This window comes from Pseudophryne corroboree, chromosome 12 (genome assembly GCF_028390025.1).
Source record: "Pseudophryne corroboree isolate aPseCor3 chromosome 12, aPseCor3.hap2, whole genome shotgun sequence".
In the NCBI taxonomy this organism is placed as follows: domain Eukaryota; kingdom Metazoa; phylum Chordata; class Amphibia; order Anura; family Myobatrachidae; genus Pseudophryne; species Pseudophryne corroboree.
Genome location: NC_086455.1, coordinates 126903681 through 126930715, shown reverse-complemented (window position 1 = coordinate 126930715; position 27035 = coordinate 126903681). Strand labels below are relative to the sequence as shown.

At 47.2% G+C, this 27035-nt stretch overlaps 1 protein-coding gene and 1 long non-coding RNA gene across 5 annotated transcripts in view; one reads left to right on the top strand and one right to left on the bottom strand.

The window, feature by feature from the left end:
- Positions 1–4893, bottom strand: part of ARID4A (AT-rich interaction domain 4A) — a 201586-nt gene extending 196693 nt beyond the window's left edge. For 2 of the 4 annotated variants that reach the window (XM_063947994.1, XM_063947997.1), the window contains exons 1-3: positions 4582–4700; positions 3788–3844; positions 972–1082 (exon numbers count right to left, since the gene is read on the bottom strand). In XM_063947994.1, coding sequence (XP_063804064.1) covers positions 972–1082; positions 3788–3793 — 117 coding nt within the window. In that variant the 5' untranslated portion in view covers positions 3794–3844; positions 4582–4700. Of the gene's footprint in view, positions 1–971; positions 1083–3787; positions 3845–4581; positions 4701–4725 lie in introns of those variants that run through there. The other 2 variants (XM_063947995.1, XM_063947996.1) reach the window with 2 other exon arrangements.
- A 161-nt stretch (positions 4894–5054) lies between these two features.
- On the top strand, positions 5055–8268 carry LOC134980952 (uncharacterized). The gene is made up of 2 exons (XR_010190492.1): positions 5055–5715; positions 7520–8268. It is a non-coding gene; the product is annotated as an uncharacterized LOC134980952 (long non-coding RNA).
- The last annotated feature ends 18767 nt before the right edge of the window (positions 8269–27035 follow it).

Sequence of the window (27035 nt, the reverse complement as noted above, 5' to 3'; positions counted from 1 at the left end):
GCCACAAAGATAACAAGTGAATCTAAGTGTAACTTATTTTCAAATGGTCTACATCTAGGTCAGGTATTTAGGTCTTTTAGGCCGTTACTGGACTAGAACTCCCAGGAGCCTGAGCCAAACACTAGCAAGCAGATCATCTTAGAACCTGTGCGTCTTGACAACATTTACAGACACATATTGCTGACAAGAGGGCTAAGAGACTGCCTGCAAAAGAACAAGGGTTAGCAGCACAACAGTAATAGGCCCTACACACTGGGCGATCTGACTGCAAGATATGAACGATCTTGTTCATTGATGAACGAGATAACGTTCATATCGTGCAGTGTGGAGGCAACAGCGATGAACGATGCGCGGCCCCGCGCTCGTTTATCGCTGGTGCCCCGTCAGCTGTGCATGCAGGCCAATATGGACGATCTTGTCCATATTTGCCTGCACTTCTATGGAGCCGGGTGACGGGGAAAGTGAAGAAACTTCCCTCCCCCCGTCACTGTCCCCCCCGCCACCGGGTCGCCCGTCGTCCGTATCCGCCATCGGGTAGCTCGGCGGCGGATCGCCAAATGTGTAGGGCTCTTAAGAGTTCAGCAGTCCCCTCTAATTGAACATTACTTGATGAAGGACATTGTCTATGGGCCTTCTGCTTGGACAAACAAACAAAAAATACATATCTATATATTTATTTATTTTTAGAGGGAACAAGGCATTCCCAGACATTTGCTTAGTGAAGATGGTGTGATGGTTACATTCTAGTATTACAATTCCTAATCTGCTCTAATAGCTTCCAGGATTGTCATTCTGAAAGCTGTAGCCCAATGTCAGCATTTTCCAAATACTAATAAAACAAACACGCACAACGCCTGATTTTACATAAATGCTAATAACAATATAGAATTTATAACACATTAACTAACGCAAATTTAAACCAGACCTTATAAAATACAGAAACCTATGTCCCCATTTATTGCACAACATACCTTAACTTTCACCAGTCGTTTCACGGTTTTAATCTTTGCCTCGCAGAAGGCACCCCGGTACTTAGCACTGACATCAGTCCCCACGGTTAGGTAGGCAGGCTCATCCGCTGCCTAATAAAAGACAAGCAGTAGTACAGTAGTTACCTCAGATAACAAGAAAGAGCATTAAATAGAAAGTTAGTATAGTCTGAAAGACAGTGGTTACTAGAAGTGAGACCGCAGAGCCCCGAAATAAAATGTCATATATTTCTCTGCTATACTGATTTATTAAATAAAACCATACTACATACAGCAGTGAGAAAGGAAGTAACTGTATGTGAATATGGTACAATTAGAAAACAAATGGAGAACAGAAAATAAATAATACTCGGGGGGGAAATGTCCAGAAAAGAGATATTAATAAATATATGAAAAAGTAATGACGTGTTAAAAACTATGTGTGAATTTATGCATCATGTAGTTTCAGAGGTTGAGGGAAGGAGAGAGATTGGACAGTAGCTGGATGGAGAGGTGGGGGTCCAGGGATGGTCTTTTGAGGATAGGAGATATGAGAGCAAAATGGGAAAATGTATGCACCCCAATAACAGGGAGTAAGATTGGGGAAATGGTGGTGTAGGAGTGCATCATGTACTGCCCTGATAACAGCCAGTGAGACCAGTGAAAATAGATCGGTTTCACAAGTGGAAATAAACTACTTGTGTACTAGGGGCCCGATTCATTATGGAGGCTGAGATAGCGATGTTCACAAATCTGCTATTGCTAAAATTTGCATGTGAAGAGCCACCCTCCTATTGATTTGCAAATCTGCGTAGGCATTAGCAGATTCGCAATGCATACGCAAAAAAAAAAAAAAAAAAAAAAAAAAAAAAAAAAAAAAGAGAGGACACAATCGACAGTTGCGGCTAACCCCAGCATACTCAAATCAATGATGTTACCACCCACGAACGTTTACTTCCTGTGAATCAAAATGTGTTCTCTTTACAATTAGGTTGTACACGCAAGGCGATCACAATTTGCCTTTCATGCATGCCCAGTCTACTGATAATCGCTCACTGCGTGCAATCTCACATTTGCAATTGTTAATGAATCAGGCCCAATGTCTGTGAACATGGGTCTAGACTCCCAAGCTACTCATTCAGGTCATGCACAACTTCACTAATGTTCACTAAGAAGGGAACAGACAGGCAAATTATTTTCCAACACAATGAGAGGTTTACAATAAATACTGAAGGGAATGCACAAAGGTTCTGTACATTGGGACTTTGCTGAACATCGAAAAACTGATCACTTTCATAAAATCAGATTGCACAGAAAGAAACACGTTCCTAAAGTCACAACCACACAATCGCACAAGAGCAATGTAAAGTAGTAAGCAGACTAAATCAGGTTTAGGATGTTAACATGTCAGTGTTCGAGTCCTCCTAGAACATAGCACACTACAAACATAACCATTCTCACAATATCATTGCCCTGTCTCAATTTTAACTCATCAACAAATTTACATTTACTACGTATCAGCAGCGTCTCCTACCTCTACACCCTGGCTGATCTGCAGGTCTGAAACATGCAGCTTGTGCGGGATTGCACAAATGAAGAAGCAGGTTAAAAAGGGACTGCACATCTGCAGCCCCTAGAAGCAGGTAGGGACTGCCATGATAGCAGAGGAGTAGCTTCCCACTGGAAACACTCTCTCTGCTAATAGCACTCCAGACTGGCAATCCCAGTGGGAGAAAACACCTTTACACGGCTTTTGCCGGCCGTGCCAGCATTGTAGTTAACAGTGTGAGGGCTAGGGTGCCTTCACACTGCACGGCCCCGGCCCGGCTGCCGGGTTGCAGCCGGGTCTCACCACTGGAAGGTCCGGCGGCCGGGCGGCCGCCGTGCCGTCTTTGGAGCCAGTAAACCGTGTGTGTGAAGGGGAGCTTTCACACACAACGGTTTTTACTGTAGCCGTGTCTGATGCTGCGCATGCGCACAGCATCACACACGGCTAAAAGCCGTCCTGTGTGACAGACACTGCCGGTTTCTCCCGGATGGCAAAAAGCCGGACAAAGTTTGTCCGGCTTTTTGCCATCCGGGAAAAACCGGAGTGTGCGTTACAGCCCTTAGACTGCCCGTCCATCATGTTATACAGCAGGGAAGCCACTGCTAGGCAGTCACTGGGACGTCGGATTTTACTGGGGAGGGCTGCAGCTCCAAGGTAAAATCCACCACAGCTCACTATAGAGAAGGAACAGAACAAATACTTACAGCATAGAAAAGTAACAGTAGATTGTACACAAGCAAAACAGATGATGTGACCAAACAAAACACAGGAGTACAATCTGCACCATGTATTCTAAATGTTATGCAGTTGTAGTATGAAATGGACAACATATGTTACACAAGCGTTGTGACACAAAAAAGAAAAACAAGCCACATAGGAACAATGCATGTGTAAAACTGGTTGCACTGTCTGTATATTAAAGAAGCACTGCTACGAAAAGTTGCAAACACTAAAGTATTTCCCTGCCAACACAAACACTATCCCCTCACCCCATCACTAATGACGTGGAAGGGTACATTTTACATACTCTACTAATAATATAGCAGGAAAGGAAATAAAAGGAGTATAAGTCAGGAAGGGTGTTATCTACGGTGCGGATTTACAAACGCTTCTCATTCTGGTACAAGAAACTATAAACAGCGAGCAAAAAGCCACTGACTAGCGCATTCGCCAGCCTGCAAGAGATTGCTGACAGAAGGCCAGAGGAACAACACGCCAGCATGTGCCAGTATGGGCAGTGGATGTGGCACGGGGTGATCAGGCCACTTACCTTCATTGTCCAAGGTTATTTGAGGGATTCCAGCTCGAAGATTTGTGTTCACTACGGCTGCAAGAGGCAAAGAAGACAGCACATTAGGGAAGACACTGACATCCACTGCACAGTACCACCCAGCCTACAGTAGTGATGGGCCCCCAACCTGTGGCCCTCAGCCCCTTCCTGCTGTACTGGCAGCACAGCTGTGTAACGTGTATAATGCCTGCTGATATAGACAGGCGGCTCTGGCTGTGATCACATGTGTTATCACTGAGAGGAAGGGTGCTGTGTGGCCCTGTGCAGGGTGAGAAGACACCCATGTGGCCCCTGAGGTGTGTCAGGTGGCCTATCACTGCTCCACAGAGCGGCCAGGTGGGGCCACCATGAGCAGCCCAGGGCCAGCAGGGAGGTGAGGGAGCTACAGGCCGGGCCAGACCCTCTCCGCACTGTGCCGGGTTCTCTCAGGGGGGGGGGGGGGGGGGGGGGGGGGGGGGGCAGGCGCCGGGTCTCCGTCACCCGAGCGGGGAAATGTCACGTCGCCGTTGCTCGCCGGGTCCCTGTCACCCGCCTGTGGGGTCCCTGTCACCCGCCTGTGGGGTCTCTCCCCCCCTCCCCCGCGCCCTTTGTGGAAGTTGCTGGGAGCAGGAGAGCGGCGTTCCCCGGCCCCCCTCCTCCCCGGCTGCCCCGAGACACCCCATATGCCCGGTGCGATCCTCACAGGGGCCGGCCCCAGACACTCTCACCCCAGCGCCCGCCACCCTGCTCCTCCCGCAGCCGCCTGCCATTCACTCCCCAGCCCCATCACATACCTCCAAACTCTCGCCTGAGAAGTCAGCGCTCGGCCAAAGCCGGATGCCCCGAGCAGAGGGATCCCGCCCCCACCAGCCTCCCCTCCGCCCCTCGGACCGCAGGGAGCACCAGAGCGGGTGAGATGAGGGGAAAGTTTCACTCACGCACTCGGATACTACAACTCCCCCCTGGCACGGAACTGCAAGCAGCTACAGACGGAATAACAAGCTGTTGAGCAGAACCAGTCCTTCTCGGAACACCATTGGCTCATCCTCACGCCGTGGGGAGCAGACTCAGCGTCCTATTGGCCGGTATTCGCTGAGCTCTCATTGGTCGCATGACTCTGAAACGTAATTGGCTGCCTAGGATACAGGTACGAGAAATGCGCCTCCTCACTGGTGGGATTGAGCTGCAGCCGCTGATTGGTTAGCTACCAGATAGCACGGCCCCTTTCGGTGCGTGATTAGACATTTAAGATCCGGATGGTGCGCATAAACGCGCTGATTGGCTGCGCAGGGCGAGCGGTGACCCTTTGGTCGCCGTGTGATTGGCTGCTCTGTTTCCTGGAAACGGAACTAAAGCCGAGTTTAGAACAAGCTGGAGGCGCAGCGCAAGGGGCGTGGCCTTATGCGCGCTCCGGCGAAGTGCGCAGGCGCTCGCCAAGGGGATCAGCGCCATTTTGAAGAGGATATTTCCCATTTTATGCTCAGTCGGGCAGGAGGCGCAGCGGAGACGGGCGGCGGGGCTCGGTGGTAGAGCCGCCCGGTGCGAGGTAGGCCCTGATCTACGCCAGCGCTGTAATTACGAGACACACTGACGCTGTGTGGCAGGTTGGGGTAAGAAGCTCGCTTTTAGCGAAGCCCAAAGGTCATGTGAAGGCTGTGACGTTGCTGGCAGTGGATCGGTTGGCTGGGATGACGCCAGTGACATGGCGGCGTCACTAGGAGGTGTGGCTGTCTGGGGATATTCACTTCCGGGTGCTGTGCGAGCTGTCCCTGCCTGGCAGGTGTCACGTGTGCGGAGGCATGCTGGTCACCGGTGCCCTGGTGGCTTCCAGGGGTCCCTTCTCCGCAGCCCTACCTGGTATCTGGCTGTTATGCTGGGACATGTGGTTCCTTTGTTCACTGTCAGCAAATACCATATCCTTGGTGCAGGTAATATACAGATTACTGTGCAAATATGGTTTAATGATAAAGCAATGCGTAGGAGCAGGTTTATCCAAGCTTGGAGAGAGATAAAGTACCAGCCAGAAATCTGTTGCTAACTGCCATGTTACAGGCTGTGTTTGAAAAATGACAGGAGCTGGTTGGGTGGAAGTTTCTCTCTCTCCACTTTATCACTCGCCAAGCTTTGATACGTCTCCACCTAAAGCATGAAACTGATAAACCAGGTAGAAGGTAGATGTGAGATGGTGAGTCATGGGGAGAGGACGGTTGCTGAGCACGCTGTGATCCTGCACCCAATGAAGGGCGGGCGCACAGTCAGGATTGCTGAAGGGGATTAGGAGACGAGGAGCACTGAAAGCAAGGATAGTGCTGGTGAGGATGGAGGGCCCTGTCTGTAAGAGCTTACCTATACCCACTTCACACCTAGCCTCTGACCTGGCATATTGATGGGGCAACCTGACGGGGTCTATTCGGGTTGTGTGTTTTCTGTGTCATGACTAGGGTCGAATCTGGGTAGTCTGAAAGCTTGATACACAATCATACTAAAAGTAGGGTAGCATCTAGTTTCCCTTTGTGGAAAGGACCTTTCCCATAAGCCCCTGGGTCCATGTCACAAACTATTTGGAATAGTAACCTGTGGCGAGCGGAGCAAGACACTGAGCCTGGAGTGTGGCGAATGAAGCGAGCCTGCGAGGGTCCAGTGGTGCATAGAAAAAACAAAATAACTTCCGCCCTTACAGCACCTAAATGTTTTCTCCGTTCGTTTGAGGTTATCTACTGCCCTCTTGTGCTGTCACTTCCTGGTCCTGATCACGACGGGAACATGGACACAACCCCTAAAAGTAACAGCTGGATCACTGTTACTTGGAGATGATGTCATCTCCAGCTGCCGGCAATAACCCTTGTCCAGACTGCAGAGTGAACACTGTTTCAAGCAACTGTGACATGGCTTGAAACAATTTTAAGTAACCTAGGTTCAATGCAGTTTGGTGTGAAAGGGGTAATACTGAGGCGATGTGTGAATTGGGGAAGAGAGCAGGTCAGTTGGAGAAAGTGGAGATTAAGGCGTGTGGTAAGCTTTGGTTAAAAGATAGATAATTTGTTGCCAGTTATGACAACGGTCTGTAAGTCAATATGAGAATGCCAACATGTCTACACAGATGATATGTCAACACACAGCCCCTGGTTCTTACCTTCTCCCATTAGCTTCTAGGCTCCGGTGGTCCTGTGACTGTCATTTCTGGGTCAGACCTCTGAGGGATCAGCGGTGTTAGTATTTCCCCTTTATCCCTAATCCCTATCCCTCACTCTACTCTTGGTGCCTAACCATCGGCTTGCTTATAATGTCGGCATTGTGAACATATCGACTTTCTGAGGATAACATGGTGCCTGTCGACAGTTTGAACTATGTTGACGTTCTCGTGTTGGCATAGTCACTTGAGCAAGTGACTGACTACTATATTTTACAGCTAATGTTCTAGCGCAGAGGTTCCCAAATGAAGTCTCAAGGTACCCTAACAGTCCAGGTTTTAAGTATGTCTGTGCTTGGCCACAGGTAACTTAATTTGTACCTCAGTCAGTTTGATGTAACCATCTGTGCTGAGTCATGGATATACTTAACCTGAACCGTTAGGTTGCCTGGAAGACTGCATTTGAGAATGTCTATTGTAGCTACTTTTGAATGTTTCTGAGTTATTGTAGGACCATGTTTTTCTTGTAATTGAAGCCATGTATAATATGAAGCGATGTTGTTACTATGTTTTGATGCTCATTTTAATGTTTTTCTCACTAGGCATGACTGAAAAGGGGTATTTGTGAATACACAATTGTCGGAAGAGCTGACAGCATCGGTTTTGTATCCACTGTAAAGAAAATAGTATCATGTGACCTTCCAGAGGTCAGGTAACGTGGTTTAATGCGCACTCCCTTTGTATGGTGGTGGTGATGATGATGCTGCTGCTGGCAAACTCCAAGAGGCATCTTGGTATAGGCAAATCTTTCCACCAATTTTGAGTTTGGTTTTTCTCAATCGAACTGTGTACCTGATTGGACAGGCTGTGAGGTGATTGTGAACTCAACAAGCTTGGTGGATAGATGTTCCTCTAGTAAATCTCACAGGAATTAACTATACATACTTCATGTAGGTTCATTCATAAAAATTGTCAGTTATTAGGGTTATGTGATCCTTTGGTAAGATAATAGGTTACATGTCCGTGTTTTCCTGGCATCAATTATTATGATGAACTGTTTTCACTTCTTCTAATACAGATATATTGCTTATTGTTTTTCTGTATTGGAGTAAGCTTTAACAGTTGGTTTTATTGTCCCTTTGATTTCCCAGTGATTGACATGTCATCCTCTATTTCTTGACGAGTCTCTGTGTGATGGTGTCTATTGTTTTTCATGTTTGGTTTCCTTAGGAGCAGATGTTTAAATCTGTTTGAGTAGCACTGAATAAATGAGATGAAAACGGAGTATTTCTTACGATACTGTAATCTAATCCAGAGCTTCCAATAAACTTTACAACTGCTTTTACCAACAGATTGTGTTGTTTGAAATATTTGCATGTATGCGAAACTACAGGCTTGGGTTCCAAAACGTGTTTGTAAGCCAGATGTACTGTATATTGTCCTATGGGCAAGTGCAAAGTCTGTGTACTGTAATCTACAGTGTTTATGGGGTATATTGCAAGCAAAAAATGAAATATCTACTATATTAGAAATGATGATGTACCAGCTAGATAGGTGTAGAGCTAGGTTTGAGCTGCCACTTTAATCTGAAACTTTTATAGAGATCTGTCTACTATAATAAAGTACTGTTAAGGTGGGTACACACTAGCCGATATATCGGCCGTTATTGAACGGCCGATATATTGCGGGTCCGTCGGCCAGTGTGAACGGGCGATAGGTCTGTGAACTCCGTCGCTCACAAACATAATGCGTCGGCCCCACAGCACAGCCGACGGCCAATATATCTACCGATATATTGGCGCATCGCGCTGTGTGTACGGGCGACCAGCTGGCTGCCCGTACACATGCTGCGGCAGCCGGCGGTGATTGACAGCTGAACTAGGCGGGCGTACCAGTTCATGACATCAGTCCCCGACGGATCGGGCAGTGTGTATGCACAGCACACTGCCTGATCCGTCCATAGATACATCTGCTGATCATTTGATCAGCAGATATATCTATCAGTGTGTACCCACCTTTACACATGGCCAGTCTACATCTTTATTGCCACATTTACAGCACAAAGTAACATTTGACACAGCACATATCTGTAGCTCTGTTCACCACTTCGAATGAAATAAATCAGTAGCTTTTAATTACATCTTATTGGGCACAATTCAGTTCAAACAGAAATGAATAGCGCCGGGAATTCGTTCCGAGACTATTCAATAGAGCGTCCTGTGACACTCGATGACGGGATTTCTTCTGGCACCCCTGGAGTGGTGCAAGCAGAAATCCGACAAAAGTGCCGGCGCGATGCTGATTTCTGAAATTAGTGTGACGGAAACAGTGTCACGCCGGAGAATGACTGTTCTCTCAACAAAAATCCCTGTTTAGTCCAGGAGAACGGGCATTCTTTGACTTACAACTGCACTATATTGAATGGCCTGGGAGCTAATTCCTGGCGTTATTCAACTGTCTTTGAATTGAATCGTGCCCAATGTATAACAAAACAATATGCCATCCTTTCCAAGAAGCCTTCAGTTCTAATATACCTGCTCTATAAACTGATCCCAGTGGCGTGTGATTATTAGCTATTCACTGCTTTTGGCAGTCACTGTGCCGGCCAGCTTACCCTACCGACGCTAACAACAATTAAGTCTAATAATATACCTGCACCGGATGAATCTCACGAGACGGGGGATACAGTAGCTTTTGGAGTAATTGTTACATTTGTACAGATTTGGTTATGTAAAAGCACAGGGAATAGAGAAATCAAAGTATGAAAATGTGATGTATTTCAACAGAGCTAGACAGTGGTAATGAGTACCTCATAAAAAAACATCCTTCCTTCTTTCTTTGCTTTATCTAAATAATGAATGTCAGGAGGCAGAAGGCCAGCAGAGAGATGCATTCATTGCCCGTATGTTGGGCAGAAAGATCACGGAGTACTGAATTGATCTTCGCCAATGTATGCTCCTGCTAGCTTCCGCGTGTTGCCTTACCTTTGCCTCTGTAATCTGTCCTACACAGTGACGTAACTGGTATAATTGCCCTCTGTATCTGAACCTCATTCTACTGTATGCAGCTCATTTCTATTGGGTAAGCTTGTGTTTTAGCGGCTGTTTGGCATGCATTTCCTTTTCGTGATGTGTACTTGGTTTTGTGATGGGAAAACTCGAACCTACCAAATCACATTTTGGAACTTGTAAATTATTTCTTCATAGAAAACCTGAGATGAGAATGTAATCAATTCATGGTTACCCCTGGAATCACCAGTTGCATAACTGGGCAGGTTCACGCTGTTCTCAAGGAGAATGTTGGTTTCATTGTTGGAGTGGTCGCGCAGCCAATAAGAGTATAATGGCTAGTTATTACAGGTTTGGGTGGTGGATGCAGCATGTCAGACAGTGCACAAAGGGGAAGATGTACTACTCCTTGGAGAGGGAGAAAGTACCAGCCAATCATCTCCTGTCATGTTACAGGCTGATAGAAAAATGACCTGAATGGTTGGTAGAGAGTCAGCGTGTTTCTTCTCTCTCTCTCTCTCTCTCTCTCTCTCTCTCTCTCTCTCTCTCTCTCTCTCTCTCTCTCTCTCTCTCTCTCTCTCTCTCTCTCTCTCTCTCTCTCTCATATCCATTTTCTGCACCTTGTGAGGAAATATGTGTTTCACTGCACGATAGTATCTGTTTCTAGATGGTCTTCTGAACCACCTTCTCTGGATGTTAACGCGTGTGTCGGGGGGGGGGGGGGGGGGCGTTATAAAAAAAAATAAATCCTATATGCTTTTAGTAAACGGCTGTGCAGAATGCGGCCTTGCGGCCGCTGTGGAGCGCTTGCCCTGCCACAGTTCTGCTACTAGTGCATGCTAAAATGGACATTGGCAAGGCACATCCGGAGTGCCAGATTTTGACTACCCCTGCTTTAGTCAGTCTCTCTTGCTGTGTCTTGTGTATTCCTTTACAGCAGTCAGTATTTTTTCACTGCAAGGAAAAAACATAAATACATTTACACCCCTTGCAGTTGTTTGTTCCAGGAGCAAAATGTTCCTTTATTCTTTCTTTATTTAGGGGGAATTCAGTTCAACATCAGCGCAATGTGCTGTTTCAAAATGGCACATTGTGCTGGCTAGCATATGAAGTTTTCCATTTCCCCTCATAATAGGGATGGTGATTGGTGGGTTAATCATCAGTGGTTAACCTAGATATAAAACCATCCACAGGCTAACCACTGATGGTTTCAACCACTGTTGGTCATCCTGTGCAATGGATTGGCAAGCTGCTGGCCAATCGGAGCCTTTGGGCAGGGTTTCACAAGTCCACTGGGGAGCAAAGCTAGGCTCCATATCTGGTATTGTGTGGGTGGCAGGGGGGGAACCATATTGGTGTCTCTACAATCGAAGGTGGAGAGCCATTGGTTCTCTCCCATCAATCGTAAAACTATTTGACATCTGGCATCCACCATTGATTTGTAATTATCAATGGTTGATGGCCATTCCTACCTCATGGAGATTTGAGGGGAAACCTGCGACTTTGGATATGTGCGCAGCTGCAGCACTTACTGCTGAAATTAATCATGTCCCCACACACTTATTTGCTTATTACTTTGAATCAGCCTCTGTTGAGTCATATATATGGGCTAGGCTGATAATGTATAGTAATTTGTATGACCGGATCTGATGTAGCTTTAAAAGTTGAGAATGCAGTCCTAAAGATTTGGGAGGAGCTTTAGCTGTTTGGAGTGTCCCAAGTCCTACTAAGGAGCACAGATTTAGTGCATCTCAGGGCAACACGAGTCGGAGAGGAGCTCCCTTGTTTATAATAGATGCACCATCTCTAGACTCCAAGGTGTGGATATGTGGTTTTATCTCCTGCCATGCTGAATACTTTAAAGTATGTGTAGCTAAGCTTACCATACTATCTCTTTAAACCAGGACACTAATGAATTACACAGGTTCTGTGGCCAGCTGACTAAAAGTCTACTTTTTTACCTGGTTTTAATTAGCCAGAACCTGTGTAATCCATGAACCCTCTGGTTTAAAGGGATGATATGGCGGTCCTATATATAGCCTATGCGCATTGGCCTAGTTAAGGGGTTATCAATTAAGTACTCCCAACAGTTTCTCATGATTTGTCTGTTGAAACAGGTGCGATTAGTTACTGACCCAGCAAAGTAGAATAAATTTCCTGTGCGTGATTAAAGCAATTCCGAAAACATGATCTGCTGGCCTTTAACTCTGATGACATTAAGTGAATAAAATGTAAAAAAAAAAAAAATGCGGACTATTACACATCATCACACAAAGTATAGTTATTGGTAATTATCCAAGAGCAAGCATAAAAACCTGTTTTCAAGGCCAGTACCCTTCTGTATGATGCAGGGAGCACAACGTCAGCTGCTTCTACTGCACATGAGCTGTTCAGTATTCAGCGTCTCGGCCAGGCTGATGAACAGTGTGTTTATCACAGATTGTAAAATTTGGACAGTGGACAAGAGTGGTTTAGTGATGATACCCCAGGGGAACATAGCTGGCAGCTCTGAAGTTCAGTATTATTGGATTAGTTTTCAGTATCCTTTTGGTGTAAAGCAGCCACACAAAAATTAACCCTAGTGTGTATGTGGTAGGGAACATGGGGGTTGATTCAATTGAACACAAAGGGGTCGATACAATTCACTGACAGTTGAATGGCGCCGGGAGTTGGCTCCCGGTGCTATTCAATACAGCGACAAGTGACCCTCAATTGTCGGGAATTCTTCTCTCACCCCCGGGGGACGAGAGAAGAAACCCGACAAAAGTGCTCCCCCGAGGCTGATTTTGTCGGGAATCAGCGTCTGGGAGTTAAGTTGGAGAATGCCCGTTCTCTCGACAATTCAACCTGTTAAGTCGGCGAGAATGGGCCTTTGCTGACTTAGCTGGAGCTGAATTGAATAGCAGCGGGAGCAAACTCTCGGCGCTATTCAACTGTCAGTGAATTGAATCGACCCCAAAGTGAATAGCACCGGTAAGGAGGTTGCGGTGCTAGCAATTTAGCGCGCTGCTTTGTTGGAGACTGCTCGTACTCGTGCCTTTAATAGGGAGTTTAGGCTCGATCAGGCATTCTCCAACATAATGGCCGCGCCAGTTCACAAAATAGCATTGTGGAACTACTTTTGTCGAACTTCTGCTTGGTGTGAACGGAAATCCACTAGTTGGACCAAACGGTGCCCTGAATTTAATCAACCCCATAGATTGTAAGCATGATTTTACTCGATTTGTAAGATTGATTGTACTCGATGCCTTAAACACGTTTATTATGAAAACAGTAGTGATGTTTTGGATCTCATGTGATCCTTTTACAAACTGAAGGTCCCCACCCATTAGCGAGATTTATCTCTGCAATGAGTTGGATCCTTTTTTCCTGCGATCTGTCCAGCAGCTTCCCGGGAGACCTGCGATTTGCTACTTGAGTGTTTATCTATCTATCTATCTATCTATCTATCTATCTAAAAAAAATAAAGGGAACACTAAAATAACACATCCTAGATCTGAATGAATGAAATATTCTTATTAAATACATTGTTCTTTACATAGTTGAATGTGCTGACAACAAAATCAAACAAAAATTATCAATGGAAATCAAATTTATTAACCCATGGAGGTCTGGATTTGGAGTCACCCTCAAAATTAAAGTGTAAAAACACATTACAGGCTGATCCAACTTTGATGTAATGTCCTTAAAACAAGTCAAAATAAGGCTCAGTAGTGTCTGTGGCCTCCTCGTGCCTGTATGACCTCCCTACAACGTCAGGAGTGTCTGCTCCTGATGAGGTGGCGGATGGTCTCCTGAGGGATCTCCTCCCAGACCTGGACTAAAGCATCCGCTAACTCCTGGACAGTCTGTGGTGCAACGTGGCATTGGTGGATAGAGCGAGACATGATGTCCCAGATGTGCTCAATTGGATTCAGGTCTGGGGAACGGGCGGGCCAGTCCATAGCATCAATGCCTTCGTCTTGCAGGAACTGCTGACACACTCCAGCCACATGAGGTCTAGCATTGTCTTGCATTAGGAGGAACCCAGGGCCAACCGCACCAGCATATGGTCTCACAAGGGTTCTGAGGATCTTATCTCGGTACCTAATGGCAGTCAGGCTACCTCTGGTAAGCACATGGAGGGCTGTGCGGCCCCCAAAAGAAATGCCACCCCACACCATTACTGACCCACTGCCAAACCGGTCATGCTGGAGGATGTTGCAGGCAGCAGAACGTTCTCCTTGGCGTCTCCAGACTCTGTCACGTCTGTCACATGTGCTCAGTGAGAACCTGCTTTCATCTGTGAAGAGCACAGGGCGACAGCGGCGAATTTGCCAATCTTGGTGTTCTCTGGCAAATGCCAAACGTCCTGCACGCTGTTGGGCTGTAAGCACAACCCCCACCTGTGGTCGTCGGGCCCTCATACCACCCTCATGGAGTCTGTTTCTGATCGTTTGAGTAGACACATGCACATTTGTAGCTTGCTGGAGGTAATTTTGCAGGGCTCTGGCAGTGCTCCTCCTGTTCCTCCTTGCACAAAGGTGGAGGTAGCGGCCATGCTGCATGGTTGTTGCCCTCCTACGGCCTCCTCCACGTCTCCTGGTGTACTGGCCTGTCTCCTGGTAGCGCCTCCATGCTCTGGACACTACGCTGACAGACACAGCAAACCTTCTTGCCACAGCTCGCATTGATGTGCCATCCTGGATGAGCTGCACTACCTGAGCCACTTGTCTGGGTTGTAGGGAGGTCATACAGGCACGTGGAGGCCACACACTACTGAGCCTCATTTTGACTTGTTTTAAGGACATTACATCAAAGTTGGATCAGCCTGTAGTGTGTTTTTCCACTTTAATTTTGAGGGTGACTCCAAATCCAGATCTCCATGGGTTAATAAATTTGATTTACATTGATAATTTTTGTGATTTTGTTGTCAGCACATTCAACCATGTAAAGAACAAAGTATTTAATAAGGATATTTTATTCATTCAGATCTAGGATGTTATTTTAGTGTTCCCTTTATTTTTTTGAGCAGTGTGTGTATATAATTATTATTATTTTTTTACATCTGATTTATCGCATGCGATCTAACGTAACGTACCTATTTCCGTGCGGTTGTGATAAATATAATCAGCCCATATGATCTGCGGCTCCAAAGCAAGGCGCATGGGAATGTGCCTCGCATCGCAAGAAAAGGACTCTCTTCATCCGATCCGTCGCAGCAATTCGTCACAATTGCATAAAAAGTTCCCATATAGCACTAGTGGATGGGGGCCTTAAATGTACTGCATGAGATCCGAAGTGACGCTACTGTTTTCAAAATACAGTTTATTAAATAGACATTACATCTCGTGATTATACTACTCTCTGGGTTTGGCACCATGGCTGACCATTATTATGGAGAGTGCCTGTTTTGTATTTGTTTTACCCTATATATAGCTTTTATTTCCTGCAGGAGATATATAAAATGAATACTGTTTATCCTAGGGCAGAAACCATATTGGTGAGTGCTATTCTCCCACCAGCTCTCAAGTCGCATTACTGTAGTGCTTTGTAAGTAATAGCTGTGAGTGTTGCTGTGGGAACCTTGATTGCTTTGTCATAGGGGATGATACAACTCCACCCATCTTCCTAAATCCGTGCACACTGCCAGCAGTTGTGTACCAGGAGGATTCAGCGGAGAAGGACTTGCTATTGATAGAACAAGGAAAGCTTTAATACAAACGTCTGTGTAGCACTTCCACACATGAGCTGGGACTGATGCCGCTGATGGAATAGATTTCCAGCTTGTACTGGGAGCAGCTGCTGACATGAGTTTGCACTTATCTGACCCTGAGTTAAAAGGATACTTGTTACGTACAGTGAAACAGGTGAAGCTCTGTGCATCTTGTTTGAAGTCACTCTTTCTTTCTGTTTTCTCACATGGAGCAGAACTGGCAGGTTCCGGTATGAATGGTCGACCATGTTATGGTCGACAGTCATTAGGTCGACCACTATTGGTCGACATTGACATGGACACATGGTCGACACATGCAAAGGTCGACATGAGTTTTTTTAACTTTTTTTTTGGTGTCGTTTTTTGCGTAAAGTGACTGGGAACCCAAATTAGTGTACCGCTTCGCTCGCCATGCTTCAGGCATGGTGCCTTCGCTCCTCTACCGCTTCGCTCGGCACAGATTACCGTTCCAATCGTAGTCCACGTGGATCGTAAAGTATGGAAAAGTTCCCCAAAAGAAAAAAAACTAAAAAAAAAACTCATGTCGACCTTTTCATGTGTCGACCATTTTCATGTGTCCATGTCGACCATGTCAATGTCGACCAATAGTGGTCGACCATGTGAACGGATACCGAACTGGCATAGCAGTATTATAAAGGGCAGTAATAAAGTATTTCTTTTTTTCACTTGAGACAGCAACACGTTCTTTGACTGACTGGCACCAGTGTGACGTTGCATACAGACTAAATTGTAGTCCTGCCCACACGCTACGATCTTGAAAGTAATATCAAGGGGGCGTGGTCTGGGTGCTGAAGGAGGCAGACGTGTCTGACGAGAGCTCCCGAGACCCATAGATCAAACTGCTCAAAGTCCTGATCTCTGAACCTCCTAAACCGCCCTACTTCTTTTGCTGCCCTCCCTGTGCCCCCCGGCTGGGACCCCTGAAGTGCCGCGGAATCGGGGAGCAGTTTTAACTGCTCCCGCGGATTGCGGCATACGGGGCTGGGAGAAGCAGGGGCCTCGAGTTGGGCATTAGGACGGGGACGGCTCCGGGGACCCGCTGCTCGGGCCGTGGACATTGCACTGAGCTCCGTCCTTTCTGCTGCCGCCAGCCGCGGCTAAATGTGTCTCCCTGTCCCCGGCTCCTACTGATGTTTATCCGCCCGGCGGGGACCCGGCAACCCGACGAGCGGGATGGCGCTGGAAGACGCTCGGCGGCCATCTTACCACAACCAACAGGTACTGTGCTCTCCCTGCAGTTAAGCTGCTGAGCGGGACTGCGATCCCTGGATAGATACTCTGAGGCACCTGGATGTGTGAGAGGGGGGGGGGGGGGGGTAGACCCACAGGGTTAGGATATACAGGCATTGGTGAACTATAAATCTGATCACAGTGCTCCCCTCACCTATTCACACATTTATCCATCCATTTTATGTAGGCGGGGGCGGACTCCCTGCTCAGTGGCCTGAGGTCCCGCAGCCACACCCCCATCGGGTTATATCAGGTGTTCCACCACTGCAAGTGGACGAATGGGCCCCTAGCCTTATACATGCCTGCCTGATGCTACCCTAAGACCATGTGGGGGCTTTTGCACGGCGACGGCCCTCAACCTTCGCAGTGCCGAGGATATGTGAAAGTGTAATTTTAAACCGCTTTATTTAAAGACCGATCTCATGGTGAAGGGGACAAAGAAAAAAAAAAAAAGACCAAGCCGGACACGATTCCACCCCCCGCGAATCGACGCTCATCGAATCTACGTCAGTTCCTAACTTCTCCAACCTCAACCCCCGCTGCTCCTTCTAACGTCCCGACCTCCCCGAGTTTACGCAACCCGGTGGACGACATGGCCTCCCCTGGGACTCCGGAGCCCCCACAGGCTCTCTCTCTGTCTGCGGAGATAAGTGAAATATTGTCTCATGTAAGGTCACTTCCTACGAAACAAGACTTCTCAGCTTTGGAGACTCGTCTACTATCCACCATCACTCAGGAAGTGACAGCGCTCCGACAAGATATGTCTCAAATCGCGACTCGAGTTGATGTCCTGGAACGCCATGAATCGTCTACTATGGACTCTTTGACTAAATTTCGGGAAGTGCTATCTCACCAACGGGATGATATCTCCTTCTTAAAATCACGCATTGAGGACATGGATAATCGCGGCTGGCGAAATAATATTAGAGTCAGGGGCCTGCCTGAGAGTGTACAACAAACAGACCTGGTAGCCGCCTTATCTAAGATATTTGGAGAACTTATTGACCTAGATCCGAACATGGACATTACATTCGATAGAGCTCACAGAGCCCTCCGTCCTCGGGGCCTACCCTCCGACAGACCACGAGACGTTATTTGTAGGCTCCATTATTACGCCCAAAAAGAGGAAATAATGAGGTCGGCCCGTCAACTGGACAGCATTGACTTTCAAGGCGACAAGATTCAGATATTTCCTGACCTTGCCTGGTCGACCTTACAACAACGTCGTGCCTTGAAACCTCTTACAGATTCTCTCAGGAAGCTCGAGCTGAAATATCGATGGGGCTTCCCTTTTTCCCTCCAGGTCTCCCATAACGGTAAAACCGCAAGTCTCACCAGACCTTCAGATTTACAGGCCTTTTTCACGATCCTGGGAATCCCCCCCGGTTCCGGTGCCTGACTGGGACGCTTTTCACCACCTGCCGGACTTGCCTATTGTACTCCCTCCAGATGACGCGTGGCAGCAAGTTCGCTCCCCACGGACGCGGGGTGCCACTCCTGGTCCACGACTTTCGAAGCCTCCCTGAATGAGAAGTATTGTCCCGAATGGACGTAAATTTATTTGCCACATATGTTATACATTGAGTCTTCTTCTTCTCTCTTAATAGTGCTATATGTTGCTCACAAGTCAGATCGGTTTTTGTGTTTTGGTCCTTTTGTTTTGCTTTTTGTAATTGGATAATAGTGTGCAGATGCTATTGTGTCATGAATCTTGATTTGATAATTTAAGGATTGTCTGTACGCTTTTATACAAGCATATATACTTATATTTCTATTTTTTTTTTTTATAAAGAAAAGGGGGGAAAAATGTTTCCCCCTTTTTTTATTTTTTATTTCACATGTGCCTAGTGCACGCCTCGGTAATACCAAATATTTATCTAGTTTCTATCTTGGGGGTGGTCGCTGTCCTGAGCCCCCCGTAAAACCCCACTATGCTGCATCCCTTGTTCCTTTGGATCGGGAGTCGGCAGGATACCGCTCCTGTCCTTTTTGCAGCAGTCCTTTTTGTATTAGTATCATCTTTGTTTATTGTCAAAGTACTTTTTGGCGGGGTTTCCCACGCCGCTTCTTTTTCTTTCCCTTTCCTTGCTTTACCTTTTTTCTTATCCCCCCCCCCCCCCCCCCCCCCCCTCGCTGTTCCTTCCTCACCTCTCCCGGGGTCTGCCGTAGAGAAGACTAATGTGAAGCGATTAAATTCGTTTGATAATGGGGGTGAATGATCTACATGTAACTACTCTTAACGTCAAAGGGCTGAATGTTCCGGAAAAAAGATCTAAACTTCTCAAATGGCTTAGAGATGAGAAAATTGACGTTGCATTTATTCAGGAAACACACTTCAAGATGGGACACGTACCATCCCTAAAATGTCACTATTATCCGCATGTGTTCCTGTCTAATAACTCTGCTGGTAAGACACTAGGCGTAGCCATATTATTAGCTCGCCATCTGCCTGTCCTCAATGTTGCCTCCCACAGAATAGCTGAAGGTAGGGGGTTGCTGGTGAAATGCGATATACATGGTCAACGTTTCTCTTTCTTGAATATATATGCTCCTAACGCTAAACAACCTTCCTTTATATCCTCAGTTCTAGAAGACGCGGAACCTCTTTTGGAGGGGGTGGTTGTGATGGGAGGCGATCTGAATTGGACCCTGGATCCCCGCCAGGATAATTCTAAAAAGATTTCCTGTAGGTCGGAAAGGGAGCATAGGGGAGTGCGATGTGCCCTGCTCGACCACCAGCTGATCGATACATGGAGATTGACACACCCTACTGATATAGACTACTCCTATTTCTCACACCAACACCAGACTTATTCCAGAATTGATTATTTTTGAGTCATCGACATCTACACCTTCTGTCTGATGCCTCTATAGCACAGGTTCTCAAACTCTGTCCTCAGGACCCCACACGGTCCATGTTTTTCAGGTCACCTGTAGATTTTTTAAATGTGACAGTTGGTGATACACAGTGCAGCTGCTGGGTGACATGGAAAACGTGAACCGTGTGGGGTCCTGAGGACCGAGTTTGAGAACCACTGCTCTATAGGACAGATTGTATGGTCAGACCATGCTCCAGTTAACCTCACCATACGCTTACCTCCCAACACACATCGCCAATGGTCCTGGCGTTTTAACGACACTTTCCTGCAGGACGCAGACTGTAAGTCCCGAATTGACAACGCTTTAGACTCTTACATTTGTACCAACGACTTAGATGATATTTCCAAAGTCTCAGTCTGGGAAGCTCACAAATGTGTCATCAGGGGGGTTTGTGTTCAAATAGGATCCTTCCGCAAAAAGCAGAGAGAGAAACTCCGAGGTGATTTACTGTCTAAGATACAATCTCTCGAGCTTCTACACAAAAAAATCCCAAACTCCACAACACTATGCTGATCTCGAAACTGCTAGGGCGGACCTGAATAAGTTACTCACTGATAGAGTCAAGTTTTCTTATCGGAAGTGCCGTAGCAGGTACTACCAGTGGGGCAATAAGCCTGGAAAACTACTAGCCAAAGCACTTGGAGAACAACGTGCTCTTACTTTTATTCATACAATTAAAAATAATCATGGCCAATCCCAACACCAGACATCCCACATAGCCAGGGCCTTCAGGACATATTATTCCACTCTGTATAACCTCTCTGGCCCAACCGGAAGAATTGATAGGTCATCCCATCAAACGGCCATAGCTGACTACTTACGGACCTTACATTTCCCCACACTAACAGCAACAGAAGTAGAAGACCTAGATGCTCCGTTTTCTACTGAGGAGGTTCAGAAAGTTATTGAATCCTCTCCTAATGGTAAGAGTCCCGGCCCTGATGGATATACTATTGCCTACTACAAAGCCTTTAAAGAGAAATTAATACCTATACTCACAAGAGCCTTTAACACCATATCAGATCGATCGTCTTTCTCCCCACAATCTCTTGAAGCCCATATTGCAGTTCTACCTAAGGAGGGTAAAGATCCCAGTCTTTGCTCTAGTTACCGGCCAATCTCACTATTAAATATAGATATAAAACTTTTCGCCAAATTGATTGCAAACCGCCTTAAACTTTTATTACCTGGCTTGATACATGGAGATCAAGCTGGATTTGTTTTAGGCCGAGAAGCTAGGGATAATACCTCTAAAGTGCTTAACATGGTTCACTATGCCGGCCGGTTTTCATCCCCATCAATCCTACTGTCGACCGATGCCGAAAAAGCTTTTGACAGAGTGGACTGGGACTTTCTGGCCGGTATGTTGAAGCATCTGGGGCTGGGCAGCGTCTGTCTTCATAGAATCCTATCCCTCTATACCTCCCCGTCCGCCAAAAATAAGAATTTACTTACCGATAATTCTATTTCTCATAGTCCGTAGTGGATGCTGGGACTCCGTCAGGACCATGGGGAATAGCGGGCTCCGCAGGAGACAGGGCACATCTAAAAAAGCTTTTAGGTCACATGGTGCGTACTGGCTCCTCCCCCTATGACCCTCCTCCAAGCCTCAGTTAGGTACTGTGCCCGGACGAGCGTACACAATAAGGAAGGATCTTGAATCCCGGGTAAGACTCATACCAGCCACACCAATCACACCGTACAACTTGTGATCTGAACCCAGTTAACAGTATGATAACACAAACGAAGTAGCCTCTGAACAGATGGCTCACAACAACAGTAATAACCCGATTTTTGTAACAATAACTATGTACAAGCATTGCAGACAATCCGCACTTGGGATGGGCGCCCAGCATCCACTACGGACTATGAGAAATAGAATTATCGGTAAGTAAATTCTTATTTTCTCTAACGTCCTAGTGGATGCTGGGACTCCGTCAGGACCATGGGGATTATACCAAAGCTCCCAAACGGGCGGGAGAGTGCGGATGACTCTGCAGCACCGAATGAGAGAACTCCAGGTCCTCTTTAGCCAGAGTATCAAATTTGTAAAATTTTACAAACGTGTTCTCCCCTGACCACGTAGCTGCTCGGCAAAGTTGTAATGCCGAGACTCCTCGGGCAGCCGCCCAGGATGAGCCCACTTTCCTTGTGGAATGGATTTAGATTTAGGCTGTGGCAGGCCTGCCACAGAATGTGCAAGTTGGATTGTACTACATATCCAACGTGCAATCGTCTGTTTAGACGCAGGAGCACCCAACTTGTTGGGTGCATACAATGTAAACAACGAGTCAGATTTTCTGACTCCAGCTGTCCTTGAAATATATATTTTTAATGCTCTGACAACGTCCAGTAACTTGGAGTCCTCCAAGTCGCTAGTAGCCGCAGGCACCACAATAGGCTGGTTCAAGTGAAATGCCGAAACCACCTTAGGGAGAAATTGAGGACGTGTCCTCAATTCTGCCCTGTCCGAATGGAATATCAGATATGGGCTTTTGTATGACAAAGCTGCCAACTCCGAAACTCTCCTGGCTGAAGCCAGGGCCAACAGCATGGTTACCTTCCATGTAAGGTATTTTAAATCTACCGATTTTAAAGGCTCAAACCAATGAGATTTGAGAAAATTTAGAACCACGTTCAAATCCCACGGTGCCACTGGAGGCACTATTGGGGGTTGTATATGTAGTACACCTTTGACAAAAGTTTGTACTTCAGGCACTGACGCCAATTCCTTCTGGAAGAAAATTGATAAGGCCGAAATTTGAACTTTAATGGACCCCAATTTGAGGCCCATAGACAATCCCGCTTGCAGGAAATGTAAGAATCGACCCAATTGAAATTCTTCCGTTGGAGCCTTCTTGGCCTCACACCACGCAACATATTTTCTCCAAATGCGGTGATAATGTTGTGCGGTCACTTCTTTCCTGGCTTTAATTAAAGTAGGAATAACTTCCTCAGGAATGCCCTTCTCTTTTAGAATCCGGCGTTCAACCGCCATGCCGTCAAACGCAGCCGCGGTAAGTCTTGGAACATACAAGGTCCCTGCTGAAGCAGATCCCTTCTTAGAGGTAGAGGCCACGGATCCTCCGTGAGCATCTCTTGAAGTTCCGGATACCAAGTTCTTCTTGGCCAGTCCGGAGCTACCAGTATTGTTCTTACTCCTCTTTTCCGTATAATTCTCAGTACCTTTGGTATGAGAGGCAGAGGAGGGAACACATACACTGACTGGTACACCCACGGTGTTACCAGAGCGTCCACAGCTATTGTCTGAGGGTCTCTTGACCTGGCGCAATACCTGTCCAATTTTTTGTTGAGGCGAGACGCCATCATGTCCACCTTTGGTTTTTCCCAACGGTTCACAATCATGTGGAAAACTTCTGGATGAAGTCCCCACTCTCCCGGGTGAAGGTCGTGTCTGCTGAGGAAATCTGCTTCCCAGTTGTCCACTCCCGGGATGAACACTGCTGACAGTGCTACGACATGATTCTCCGCCCAGCGCAGAATCCTTGCAGCTTCTGCCATTGCACTCCTGCTTCTCGTGCCGCCTTGTCGGTTTACGTGGGCGACTGCCGTGATGTTGTCGGACTGGATCAACACCGGCTGACCCTGAAGCAGCGATTTTGCCAGGCTTAGAGCATTGTAGATCGCGCTTAGCTCCAGTATATTTATGTGAAGAGACGTCTCCAGGTTTGACCACACGCCCTGGAAGTTTCTTCCCTTTGTGACTGCTCCCCAACCTCGTAGGCTGGCATCCGTAGTCACCAGGACCCAGTCCTGTATGCCGAATCTGCGGCCCACTAACAGATGGGCAGTCTGCAACCACCACAGGAGAGACAACCTTGTTCTCGGTGACAGTGTTATCCGCTGATGCATGTGCAGATGCGATCCGGACCATTTGTCCAGCAGATCCCACTGAAATGTTCGTGCATGGAATCTGCCGAATGGAATCGCTTCGTACGAAGCCACCATCTTTCCCAGGACTCTTGTGCATTGATGTACTGACACAGTTCCTGGTTTTAGGAGGTTCTTGACAAGTTCGGATAACTCCCTTGCTTTCTCTTCCGGGAGAAATACCTTTTTCTGAACCGTGTCCAGAATCATGCCCAGGAACAGCAGATGTGTTGTCGGGGTCAATTGAGATTTTGGAAGATTTAGAATCCACCCGTGTTGCTGAAGCACTACTTGTGTTAGCGCTACACCGACTTCCAGCTGTTCTCTGGACTTTGCCCTTATCAGGAGATCGTCCAAGTAAGGGATAATTAATACGCCTTTTCTTCGTAGAAGAACCATCATTTCGGTCATTACCTTGGTAAAGACCCGAGGGGCCGTGGACAACCCAAACGGCAGCGTTTGAAACTGATAATGACAGTCTTGTATCACGAACCTGAGATACCCTTGGTGTGAGGGGTAAATCGGGACATGTAGATAAGCATCTTTTATGTCCAAGGACACCATGAAGTCTCCTTCTTCCAGATTCGCTATCACTGCTCTGAGTGACTCCATCTTGAACTTGAATTTCTTTATGTACAGGTTCAAGGATTTCAGATTTAGAATAGGCCTTACCAAACCGTCCGGTTTCGGTACCACAAATAGTGTGGAATAATACCCCTTTCCCTGTTGTAGGAGGGGTACCTTGACTATCACCTGCTGAGAATACAGCTTGTGAATGGCTTCCAAAACCGACGTCCTTTCTGAGGGAGACGTTGGTAAAGCAGACTTTAGGAACCGGCGAGGGGGAGACCTTTCGAACTCCAGCATGTAACCCTGAGATACTATCTGCAGGACCCACGGGTCCACTTGTGAGTGAACCCATTGATTGCTGAAAATCTTGAGTCGACCCCCCACCGTTCCTGAGTCCGCTTGTAAAGCCCCAGCGTCATGCTGATGGCTTTGTAGAAGCCGGGGCGGGCTTCTGTTCCTGGGCAGGGGCTGCTTGCTGCCCTTTCTTACCCTTTCCTCTGCCTCGCGGCAGATAAGACTGTCCTTTTGGTCGCTTTTTATAGGAGCGAAAGGACTGCGGCTGAAAAGACGGTGTCTTTTTCTGTTGGGAGGGGGTCTGAGGTAAAAAAGTGGATTTGCCGGCAGTTGCCGTGGCCACCAGGTCCGAAAGACCGACCCCAAACAATTCCTCTCCTTTATATGGCAATACTTCCATATGCCTCTTGGAATCCGCATCACCTGACCACTGTCGCGTCCATAAACTTCTTCTGGCAGATATGGACATCGCGCTTACTCTTGATGCTAGAGTACAAACATCCCTCTGAGCATCTCGCATATAAAGGAAAGCATCCTTTAATTGCTCTAGAGTCAATAAAATACTGTCCCTATCCAGGGTATCAATATTTTCAGTCAGAGAATCCAACCACACTACCCCAGCACTGCACATCCAGGCTGAGGCTATTGCCGGTCGCAGTATAACACCAGTATGTGTGTGTATATACTCTTCAGTGTAGTTTCCAGCCTCCTATCTGCTGGATCCTTGAGGGCGGCCGTATCAGGAGACGGCAACGCCACTTGCTTTGATAAACGTGTGAGCGCCTTATCCACCCTAGGGGGTGTTTCCCAGCGCGCCCTAACCTCTGTTGGGAAAGGGTATAATGCCAATAACTTCTTGGAAATTAGCAGTTTTCTATCGGGGTTAACCCACGCTTCATCACACACGTCATTCAATTCCTCTGATTCTGGAAAAAATACAGGTAGTTTTTTCACCCCCCACATAATACCCCTTTTTGAGGTACCAGCAGTATCAGAGATCTGCAAAGCCTCCTTCATTGCCGTGATCATATAACGTGTGGCCCTATTGGAAAATACGTTTGTTTCTTCACCGTCGACACTAGATTCATCTGTGTCGGTACCCGTGTCGACTGACTGAGGTAAAGGACGTTTTACAGCCCCTGACGGTGTCTGAGACGCCTGAACCGGTACTAACTGGTTTGCCGGGCGTCTTATTTCGTCAACTGACTTTTGTAATGTGCTGACATTATCACGTAATTCCATAACTAAAGCCATCCATTCCGGTGTCGACTCCCTAGGGGGTGACATTACCATCATCGGCAATTGCTCTGCCTCCACACCAACATCGTCCTCATACATGTCGACACACACGTACTGACACACAGCAGCCACACAGGGAATGCTCTAATCGAAGACAGGACCCCCTAGCCCTTTGGGGAGACAGAGGGAGAGTTTGCCAGCACACACCAAAAGCGCTATAAATGTATATAAACAACCCTAGAAGGTGTTGTTTACTATATATGCGCTCTTAATATATAAATATCGCCAATTTATGCCCCCCTTCTCTTTGTTACCCTGTTTCTGTAGTGCAGTGCAGGGGAGAGACCTGGGAGCCTTCCTCACCAGCGGAGCTGAGCAGGAAAATGGCGCTGAGTGCTGAGGAGAATAAGCTCCGCCCCTTTTTCGGCGGGCTTTTCCCCGGTTTTTAAGAAACTGGCCTGGGTTAAAATACATACATATAGCCTTAATGGCTATATGTGATGTATTTATTTTGCCACTAAAGGTAATTATATTGCTGCCCAGGGCGCCCCCAGCAGCGCCCTGCACCCTCCGTGACTGAGTCAGTGAGCCGTGTGACAACAATGGCGCACAGCTGCCGTGCTGTGCGCTACCTTCAAGAAGACTGAGGAGTCTTCTGCCGCCTGCTTTCCGGACCTCCGTTCTGCCGTCTCTTCAGCGTCTGTAAGGGGGATCGGCGGCGCGGCTCCGGGACGAACCCCAGGCTGACCTGTGTTCCGACTCCCTCTGGAGCTAAGTGTCCAGTAGCCTAAGACTCCAATCCATCCTGCACGCAGGTGAGTTGGAAATCTCTCCCCTAAGTCCCTCGATGCAGTGATCCTGTTGCCAGCAGGAATCGCTGAGATTGAAACCTAAAAAAAAACTTTTCTAAACAGCTCTTTAGGAGAGCCACCTAGATTGCACCCTCTCGGACGGGCACAAAAACCTAACTGAGGCTTGGAGGAGGGTCATAGGGGGAGGAGCCAGTACGCACCATGTGACCTAAAAGCTTTTTTAGATGTGCCCTGTCTCCTGCGGAGCCCGCTATTCCCCATGGTCCTGATGGAGTCCCAGCATCCACTAGGACGTTAGAGAAATTAGGATTAACGGCTCCCTTTCTGACTCCTTTTCAATCTCCAACGGCACACGACAGGGATGCCCATTATCCCCATTGCTCTTTGTCCTTTGCATGGAAACATTAGCCCGAAGTATTAGGGCTAACCCAAACATTTCGGGCTTGGTGGTAAGGGGGACCGAATACAAATTGGCATT